This window comes from Ziziphus jujuba, chromosome 1 (assembly GCF_031755915.1).
Source record: "Ziziphus jujuba cultivar Dongzao chromosome 1, ASM3175591v1".
In the NCBI taxonomy this organism is placed as follows: Eukaryota; Viridiplantae; Streptophyta; class Magnoliopsida; order Rosales; family Rhamnaceae; genus Ziziphus; species Ziziphus jujuba.
Genome location: NC_083379.1, coordinates 2,888,440 through 2,899,379, shown reverse-complemented (window position 1 = coordinate 2,899,379; position 10,940 = coordinate 2,888,440). Strand labels below are relative to the sequence as shown.

Here is a 10,940-nt window from a genome sequence, read left to right as displayed (position 1 = left end):
ATGCATTTCAGCCACCGCCATCCCCTTTGTCCAACTCATATTCAAGAAGACGATGAAATCATTTGCTCTGGTTGTGAGCTAACACTTTCAGCTGGTTTGGCTTATAAATGCTCCAAAACAAACTGCGAGTTTTACCTTGACGAATTGTGCTTCGAATTGCCTAGAGATATCCGACACAACTCCCATCCTAAACACCCTCTTGTCCTCCTCTCTTCCCCTTGTCACGGTTTCACTTGCAGTGCCTGTGGTGATTCTTGCACTGCTTTTTTCAACTACCATTGCCAGACTTGCGAATTCGGTGCTCATGTTGAATGCGCAGCTTTGCCTGAAATGGTGAAAATTGAAGGCCATGAACATCCCCTTACTCTCATTTGTTCATTGGTTGATCAAAAGATCAATGCTCATAAACAAGACAAGGAATTTATCTGTAATGTCTGTGATGGTGATTTTCCTGATGGTTGCTGGGTATATTACTGTAAAGTTTGTCAATGTGCTGCTACCCATCTGGATTGTGCCATTGCCCGAGCTGAAGATCATGAACCACACCTACAATGATCTCTTCATGATCTTAGTTTCCATCTAGCTTCAATTGCAATTTGGAAAAATAAGTATTGGCAAATTTAGCATATGAATCTGAGTTTTGTTTGGTGCTTTGGGAGAGTACTACTGGTTCAGATTTTTTCCAAGTCTTTCAATAATTGTCTTCGTAATTTGCTTGTTTTGTTATGCTAAATTTTATGATTCAAGTCAAAATTATGCAGGAATTTCATTTTGGAAGTCTTATGTATGAGAATTTTCTCTCATCATAGGACTTTTTGGATAGGATGTTATTTCAGCACCTGTGATCCTAGCAGCTAGATAGTTAAAACTGTAGTTATTGTTGTAGTGTTGGTGGTGGTACTAATATTATATATGATCCTATCCAAAAAGTCTTTTTGAGTTTATATTCAAGTTCTGATCTTTTAGAAGAAGTAATAGTAGAATTTAATTTAATTTCTCTACGTCCTCTCAGGATGGGATGTGAAGCAATCCAAACTAAATGAGATTCCTTTTCTCACGCACTAGGGACTTGTATCTCTCATGAAGCCTCAAGAAATTTTGCGTGCTCGATAAATTATCTTCCATCTGAGACCTACTTTTTCCTTTCCTTCTTTCCTTTACCCCTTTTTTTTTTGTTTTTTCTTTTCGCCCTTTGGACAAGTCGTAGAAAGATATACCCACCCTTTTTTTTTCTTTTACTTTTTTGGAAGTCAATGGACCTAAGTAACATGCATAACCCCCTCCGCGCACGTTTAGTTAGAAAGAAGACCCATATGTAGAATAATGCAGACCACCTACTTTTTTATAAAAATCAAGCCTTTAATAAAGCACCAAGAATTAGTCCTTCAAAAGGGGATGACAAGAATATGAGTTATGAGATATGGGACAAAAGAATCAATTGTATTTTTTAAAGATTTACTAAGTTATTTCTGTTTTTATACTTTTTAACCTTTCCATCGTCAACCTATTGCTTTTAGGTATAAAGCGTCAAATTTATTAGGGACATATACATTGACATCGTATTAGAGATTATTGGTTTATAATGTTTTTGAGGTAAAAACCAACAGAGACCTTCCTAGTGTCACGGACTTGTTTGTTTACCCTTCAAGCCGTGCGGCCTTAGTTGCTATTCCGACCCTTTGTTGCAACTAAGTAAGCCTTTTGCCCACTAAAAGAGAAAGCTAAGCAAAGAAAGCTAGAGCACAAAGAGAGTTTGGGAGAATGAAAGTATATTACTTGAAAGAGAGCTTTACAAGTATATATGAGATTTCTTGGATGGTTTGGCCAAATGAGGCCTCCACCTATTTATAGGCATACAAAGCTTAATCCTACGGCTATAATTGCTTTAATCCTACGGTGGAGAATGGTTCCCACCTACTCCCACCTACTTTACATAAAATATCTAAAGAAACATCTAGAATGGATATGTACATGGCTTGGCCCATTGTAAGGCCCAAAATAGGCCCAAAGTGGATTATAAGGCCCATAATGGAGAGAATGCTCACCAAGTGTTTGATGAAATGCTTTAACCGTGACATTCTCCCCCACCTATGCCGTCGACGTCCTCGTCGAGCTTGCTTCATGGAACCTCTTGATATGATCTTCAAATTGCCAAAGTGCGATAGCAGGTTCCCAACTTGCTTCGCTATCGGGAAGTCCCTTCCATTTCACCAAGTACTCATGACTCGGATGGTTGTCCCTTCCACGAACTACTCGATCAGCTAAGATGCTCTCCACATCCTTGTCATAAGTGTTGTAGACCCCTATTGGTGCTCGCTTGGACTCCCCTCTTGTTTGGTCTTCCTCATCCTTGTAGTATGGTTTTAGACAACTCACATGGAAGACCGGGTGAAGTTTGAGTGTAGGAGGTAACTCCACCTTATAAGATACCTTGCCCACCTTCTTGACGATTGGAAATGGTCCCTCGTATCGACGAACAAGGCCTTTGTGTAGTCCTCGGGTAGACTTGTGTTGGGATGAAAGGATTTTGATGAACACCAAGTCTCCCACTTGATACTCCACGTGCCTTCTTTTGGCATCCGCCCACTTCTTCATCTTCTTGGTGGCCTTATGAAGGTACGACCTTGCTAAGTCCACTTGTTCATGCCAACCTTTGGCAATCTTGAATGCGGCAGGACTCCTTCCTCCATACTTGGTAACAAGTGTTTGTGGAGTGAGTGGTTGTTGCCCCGTGGCTAACTCGAATGGACTTCGATTGGTGGACTCGCTCCTTTGCAAGTTGTAGGAGAATTGGGCAACATCTAGCAGCTTTGCCCAATCATGTTGATTGGCACTCACAAAGTGCCGTAGATATAGCTCCAATAATGCATTAGCTCGCTCGGTTTGCCCATCGGTTTGTGGATGAAAGCTTGTAGAGAAATGCAACTCCGAGCCCATGAGCTTGAATAACTCCGTCCAAAACCTTCCGGTGAACCTTGAGTCTCGATCACTTATAATTGATCTTGGGAGTCCCCAATACTTCACCACGTGCTTGAAGAATAGCCGTGCCGTCTCCTCAGCTGGACACTCCTTTGTCGCGGCAATGAATGTAGCATACTTGGAGAATCGATCAACTACGACGATTATCGTGCTACATCCCTCGGACTTGGGTAAGCTAATGATGAAGTCCATGGAGATGCTCTCCCATGGTCTCTCCGGAGTTGGTAGTGGCTCCAATAAACCTGCGGGTTGTCGCTGTTCCACCTTGTCTTGTTGACAAACAAGGCAGGTCTTTACATACATTTCGACATCGTCCCGCATTTGTGGCCAATAATAGTTGGTCTCCAACAAAGCTCTCGTACGCTTTTGCCCTGGGTGGCCGGCCCATTTGGTGTCATGGCATTCCTTGATCAAATTCTTCCTTAGGTTGCCCCACCTTGGTACGTAGATGCGATGCCCCTTAGTGTAGAGAAGGCCGTCCTCAACCCAAAACCTCTTAGTCTTGCCCTCCATGGCAAGTTGTAGGAGTTGCTTGGCCACAACATCATGGTCCATGCCCTCCTTTAGTAGGTTGGGTAGTTCCCCTTGGAACTTGGTTATCGAAGCTAGTTCGGCTTTCCTACTTAATGCATCGGCAACTACATTGGCTGTACCGGGCTTGTATTCGAGCTTGTAGTCGAACTCGGCAAGAAAGTCTTGCCAACGAGCTTGCTTGGGGCTTAACTTCTTTTGAGTTTGGAAATAGCTTGTGGCCACGTTGTCAGTCTTTACCACGAATTTGGACCCCAGCAAGTAATGTCTCCAAGTGCGCAAGCAGTGGATGATGGCGGTCATCTCCTTCTCTTGGACCGTATACCTCCTCTCCGTGTCGTTGAGCTTGCGGCTTTCAAATGCGATTGGATGCCTTTCTTGCATCAACACGCCCCCTATGGCAAAGTCGGAAGCATCAGTGTGCACCTCGAATGGTTTGGAGCAATCGGGCAATGCCAACACGGGTTCCTTCATAATAGCCTCCTTCAAGTCCTCAAAGGCTTGTTGGCATTGGGTGGACCAACTCCATGTCTTGTTCTTCTTTAGCAGATCGGTGAGTGGTGCGGCTAGGGCAGAATACCCTTTGATAAACCTCCTGTAATAGTTAACAAGACCAAGAAAAGATCGCAGCTCACTCACCTTGGTTGGAGGATCCCACTCTTGGATGGCTTTCACTTTGGCTTCATCCATGTGCAGCTTGCCATCCTTGATCTTGTGGCCGAGGAAATACACCTCATTGGTTGCAAACGAGCACTTCTCTCTCTTCACGTAAAGCTCATTATCCTTTAGAACCTTGAACACAATTCGTAGGTGGTGGATGTGCTCCTCTAGCGTCTTGCTATAGATGACAATGTCATCCAAATAGACCACCACGAATTTGTCCAAGTAAGGATGGAAGATCTTGTTCATGAGAGTGCAGAAAGTGGCGGGTGCGTTGGTGAGACCAAAGGGCATGACGAGGAATTCATATGCTCCATATCGAGTAACACATGTAGTCTTTGGCTCATCACCCTCCGTAATTCTAACTTGGTAGTACCCCGACCTCAAGTCAAGTTTAGTAAAGTACCTTGCTCCTCCAAGTTGATCAAACAAATCGGCTATCAACGGTATAGGGTACTTGTTCTTGATGGTAACCTTGTTGAGCGCCCTATAATCGATGCATAGCCTTAATGAACCATCGTGCTTCTTTTGGAACAAGACGGGTGCTCCATAAGGTGCTTTCGACGGTTGAATATAACCGGCATCCAGAAGCTCCTTAAGTTGTCTCCTTAGCTCCTCTAGCTCCGGTGGAGACATGCGATATGGTGCTTTTGCGGGTGGTTTCGCACCGGGCTCCAACTCGATGCAATGATCCACCTCCCTCCTTGGTGGAAGTTTCTTGGGTAGTTGTGGTGGCATGACATCCTTGAACTCCTCAAGGACTTGGCTAACCTCCTTCGGTGGCTCCTTGGAAGTAGCTTCTTCTTCCTCGCGTAGAGTAGCAAGGAATGTAGGCTCCCCTTTCTTTACTCCTCTCTTGAATTGCATGGCGGAGAGGCGGTTGGAAGTACTTGGCTTGTGCATGGTTGGAATCATGCAAGGGCCTCCCTCCATTATACACACCGTGTTGTAGCGAGGGAGTGGTACCACATTGAATTGCCTAAGAAATTCCATGCCAAGTACAATATCAAAGTCATCCATAGGAGCAATGGAGAAGTTTACGTTACCTTGCCAAGTGCCAAGGTGCAACTCCACGTTACGGGCCATGCCATCTAGCGGTTTAGCCTCCGCGTTCACCGTTTTCAACCACCCTTGACCTTTGTCGAGTTTGAGGCCAAGCCTCATGGCCTCCTCCTTCCTTACGAAGTTGTGAGATGCGCCGGTGTCTACCATGACTTGGGCATCTTTTCCGTTGATACGTGCCGCCACGTACATTAGGGAGTTCTTCGTATTGTTGGTTGGGATTGGACTAGCCTTCAGTGAGTTAAGGAGTTGTATACAACCCATTTGCGTGTGCTCGTGAGTTTCCCTCTCTTCGAGCATGGCACTTAAGGACTTCCTCTTCGGACAATCTCTAGCCCAATGGGGACCATCACATAAGAAGCAATTTTCTTTCGGCTTGAATTCGGGCTTACCTCCTTTCTTCCAATCTTTGGTTGGTAGTGGTGGCCTTCTTGGAAACTCGTTACTTTGGGGAGTTTTATGGAATTTGGCTCCCCCACCTTTAATGTAATTAATTTTAGGCTTAGAGTTGGAAGACTCACCTTGCCTATATTCGACAAGCGTTTCGGCCGTGGTGAGGGCAGTGGAAATATCTTGTACTCCCCTTCGTTGAAGCTCTTGGTATGCCCACGGTTGCAACCCATCCATGAAGTTGAAAAGGAGATCCTCCTCACTCATGTTGGGAATTTGGAGCATTAACCCGGAGAATTGCTCCACATATTCACGGATGGAACGTTGGTGCTTCAACTCCTTCATGCGTTTCCTAGCTTCATTCGCCACATTCTCGGGATAGAATTGTTTCTTCAATTCACTCTTTAAATCTTCCCAAGAATTGATAGCGCATATGCCTCTCTTCATTTCTTCATGCTTTCTACGCCACCATACCGCAGCAAGATTAGTAAGATATAGGGTAGCGGTGTTTACCTTTTGCTTCTCGTCTTGGAAATCCAAGGCCTCGAAGTATCGCTCCATGTGCCACATGTAGTTGTCCAACTCTTTTGCGTCTCTTCTCCCACTAAACTCCTTGGGCTTGGGAACATCTACCCTTGGAGTAGAGACTATTTGTTGGGTGGTGGCCGTGCCACTAGTTGCAGCTTTCTTGCATAACGCCCAATCTTCTCGTGTCTCCTCTAAACTCTTCTTAAAATCATCTAATTGAGCTTGCATAAGGGACAAGGTTTCAATTACCTTTGTTTGGAAAGCTTGGCTTTCATGACGCCATGCCTCGGTGTTGGCCTCGTTGGTGTCTTGCATGGTACCTCTAAGCTCCCCCACTTGGCCTTCCACTCGGCCATCGAGCTCCCCCATGCCTTGCTCCACACAATCAAGCCGCTCCAACATGTCGGCAACGGCCAACTCCATCTTGACCACCTTGGTCTCCATGGCGGTGAGAACGTCCTTCGACTTTGAACGCCCACGTCCCTTCCTTGCAGCTTCGGGGATGACCTCCCTTCCCCTTGCTTCTTCAATCACAACCTCTGAGGAAGACATGTTGCTCTAGATGCTAGCTTTAACCTTGGCTCTGATACCACTTGTCACGGACTTGTTTGTTTACCCTTCAAGCCGTGCGGCCTTAGTTGCTATTCCGACCCTTTGTTGCAACTAAGTAAGCCTTTTGCCCACTAAAAGAGAAAGCTAAGCAAAGAAAGCTAGAGCACAAAGAGAGTTTGGGAGAATGAAAGTATATTACTTGAAAGAGAGCTTTACAAGTATATATGAGATTTCTTGGATGGTTTGGCCAAATGAGGCCTCCACCTATTTATAGGCATACAAAGCTTAATCCTACGGCTATAATTGCTTTAATCCTACGGTGGAGAATGGTTCCCACCTACTCCCACCTACTTTACATAAAATATCTAAAGAAACATCTAGAATGGATATGTACATGGCTTGGCCCATTGTAAGGCCCAAAATAGGCCCAAAGTGGATTATAAGGCCCATAATGGAGAGAATGCTCACCAAGTGTTTGATGAAATGCTTTAACCGTGACACTAGGCCGGCTTATTGACCTTGGTTGGTGCATCTAAAACCACACCAAGTGGAGCCCTTTTATCATGTCCCATAGTTTTTGTTCACCACACTTTCTTCTTCCGCAAGCATACAACCACCACCAAACTACCATCAATATCACACATGACCCAACCCCGTAGGTTGCCTACTTTGAAAGGCCAAAGATTAATAGAGAACTCCCACTATGCCTTGTACTTTCAACCTCGAATCTGTACGACCGAAATGAAGCATACTACCATCATTCAGATGTTCTTAAGAAAGATGATGACCTCTAAAAGTAGATATTGGTTGTACATTTCTTCTATTTCTTTCAATTTTTTGAATCCTGAACCACCATTCAACTTCACAGTCCAACACCCTCCCTACATAAGAACCCTAAGAATTGGATGCAAATTTCTGTACTTCAGCACCAGCTCTGTGGCCTCCAAGGATATAGGATAAGGAAACCCAGCTTTGTTTGAAATACCTGCCATCACTATCAAAATCCACATATACAAAACTGCAAAAGAGAGTAACAAGAAGAAACGTAAGCCTAAAATGGTCTGGAGCTGTAAAATTTAGTAATAGCTTAACCTGCAATAAATGGATACAGCATGAGGTTCAGTCAAAAGCTTCAAAGCAGCTCTAGGCTAGTAAGAAGTTCCACCATATCAAAGTGGGAACTAGCTAGTCCTACAACAATCAAATGCATAAAAGAGGGATTAGAGTAGTAACCCAAAGTTAAAATGATGAATTAACAATTAGAATAACCAATAAAAATACTGAGTTCTATATAACAGAAAAAATAAAGACAGAAATAAACATTTTGTTTTTGCTTTTCCAGCTGTAGTCAGCAGAAACCTGTCCAAATTCTTATTTCAGGATCACATAGGGATTCAGGGTTCAGAAATCCCAGAGAGTCAGATTACAACCAAAATTAGATAGGAAGCACACAATCTATAAAAACTAGACAGTTTAACCACAAATAAAAAAAAAAAAAAAAAAAAATCTAGAACACCCCTACAAAGATAATATGTACAGAGGCATTTTCGACAAACTCCAAAAGCAAAACTAAATGTTTTTTTCCTAAACAGTAAAGAACTAGACTAGGCTCTTCTCCGACCAAGCATCGTCAATTCCTTCATTGTCCGATCCATTTTCCGAGGCAGCCTCGTCTTCATGGCCATCTCTAACCACCTCTCTGAGCCTCAAACGGCCACCACCACTGGTCTCCAAGCACTGAACCCTCCTTCTCAAATCGTCCAAATCCCTCTCCAACAAGAAGAGTCGCTCTTTCAACGTCAAATTCTCTTCCTCAAGCTGAGCTATATGGGTATCCTGATCGTCAACCCTGTTCTCCAATACACTGCTCGAAATAATACTCTGTTCCTCACTTCGAGTAACACTCGAATTTGGGTATATCATCTCGAACCTACTGAGATCATGGTCCAGCCTCCTCTCCACTTCCACGTGTTCCTCCACATCGCTCTCGCTCGACCCACCATCGTCTTCTTCCTCCTCGTCATCGTCCCTCGGTGATCGGAGCCGTATCAGACCCTTCATGGAACCGTACCCATCAACCCCCCACTCTTCTTTCGCCATGTCAACAAGAACCTCTCTCGAAGGCGAGAATATTGGGGTCGGTAGAATCGCCGGCGTGACGGGACACGGGGAGACGAGCGAGGCTATGCCGCCGGACTTCTTGGCTCGGATTATGAACGACGTTGTATTGCGGGGAGCGAAGGGAGCAAAGCGGGACGACTTGAACTTCTTCTTCGGGTAGAACCGCCGAGCCTTCGCGCGGTTCTGAGACTGCGAATCGCCGAGATAGGCGGAGGTGGTGGCGGAGGAGACGGAAATCGGGTCTTTGTTGCGTCGGGTGTCGGGTTTGTTACCCATCCAATTGGTCCGACCCGAAATGAAGAGTGGTCTCTGAGAGGAGCTCTGGAACATCATTGGGTTTTGTTGTTGTTCGGGTAAGGGTGGAGGACGGTTGAGCCAAACGACGTAGTTTTGATTGTTCAAGATCTGAGACTGAATCTGATCCATCATCAACTTCTTCTTCTCTTCTTCAAGACTATATATATATATATATATATATATATGTCTGTGTTTGTCACATTTATTAGGCTTGCAAACCAACCAATCTGAAGTTCAGAAAATCGCCGGAGATTAGGGGTTTGAGCCCTAGATCTCCGATCGGACTGGAAATTCGACCGTTGAGATCAGAGAGCTTGAAAAAGTAGAAGATGAAGAAGAAGAAGAAGAAGAAGAAGGAAATTTTGGAAAAACGTTGAAAAATATTGAAACCCTAATAAGAAGATTTTCAGAATTTGGGGATTCTATTTTGGGTGCGTTTGTTATCAATTATCCAAATTCCAAAGCGCTTTCGATATATTTTTCATATTCTTTTGTCTTTTTTATTCATTGATCTTTCTTGATTAGGATCACGACGAGGGGCTATTTTATAGTAAGCAGTTTGGACGGTTCTGATTTCAGATTTTTATATGGATGGCTATGATTGAGTTTTTCCTTTTTTGAGATCCGCATCCTTAGGGTTTTTCATCCGTGAGGGGCCCAGGATGGTGACCGTTACTTGCCTTCTAAATTACCATCATGCCACTGTTTCCTTTTTCTTGTATCCACTTACCGAAATTAGGCTTTTTGGAATTTTTTTTTTTAATAACATTTTTGGAAATTTTATTGTTAAAAATCGGTTAATAAATAGTTTTTAGACTTTTGAATAGTTGGAGAGCTGCCAAATTGTTTTATTATCTATATACTATATATATATATTTTTTTTGTCCTTATATTTATTTTTAAACAAATTAGATTTTTCATTTTAGTTTTTCACTTTCATAGGACAGCGTTGTAATTTTCCCTATCTCTAACTTCTCGTTAAAGATTTAAAAGGATGCTAGGTGAATGGACATAAAAGTCTTTACTAAAATACAAAGGTGAATCAAAGTTTTTTTTTATTTAATTTTTAGGTATAAATCAATATGATCATATGATATTATTTTTAGTTTTTTATGAAGTTTGGTCCAATATAGACCAATTTATTTGATAAAAAAAATATAAATAATTTTGGTCAGTTAATAGGTAAATTCTTTTTTAGATATTCGAGTGACAAAATTATTAACTTTTGTTCATAATTTTAAATTATAATGGCACATAAAATCAACCTTTTAACACCAAATCTAGTTGAATCAATGATTTAAGATTATCGGCAATAGTGATTATTATTTGGATTGTTTACAAAAAGACAAATTAATAATATAATTTTGAAAACGTGTAATACGCGTTAAGTTATATTAGCACCAACAATTAAACTAGGGTGCAAATAAGTAACCTCAAATCTATATATGTTAATAGGTCGGGTTGAAATAGATTTTTATTAAAATTTTCAAATCTAAACATATTCTGTTAAACTTTAATGGATAGAAATGACAAAATTGAAATTCATTCATTGATTTGTTTAATTTGTTATTAAAAAAATGATAAAAGAAAATTATATTTTATAACAGAGTATTTTTAACATATTTATTCAATAACAAAAATATACAAAATTTAAACTAAAAAAAAAAAGAAAAAAGAAAAATAAATTTGATATACATAGAAAATTGAAAAAAAAAAAAAGCTTAAAATATAAATGAAAACATACAACAACAATAAAAAATCTATCAAATGATATACTTTTTCTTTTCACCTTAAAAATCCTCAATCTAATAGGTTTAGTA

General features: G+C 41.9%; 2 protein-coding genes across 2 annotated transcripts; one reads left to right on the top strand and one right to left on the bottom strand.

The window, feature by feature from the left end:
- On the top strand, positions 1 to 555 carry LOC107409425 (protein VACUOLELESS GAMETOPHYTES). Its single transcript, XM_016016895.2, has one exon. The coding sequence runs from the start codon at positions 1 to 3 to the stop codon at positions 553 to 555; it is 555 nt and encodes a 184-aa protein (XP_015872381.2).
- Positions 556 to 8,047: 7,492 nt separating this feature from the next.
- On the bottom strand, positions 8,048 to 9,634 carry LOC107433667 (uncharacterized). Its single transcript, XM_048463010.2, has one exon. It carries the CDS (start codon positions 9,250 to 9,252, stop codon positions 8,302 to 8,304), a length of 951 nt encoding a protein of 316 aa, XP_048318967.1. The 5' UTR covers positions 9,253 to 9,634; the 3' UTR covers positions 8,048 to 8,301.
- Between the last annotated feature and the right edge of the window lie 1,306 nt (positions 9,635 to 10,940).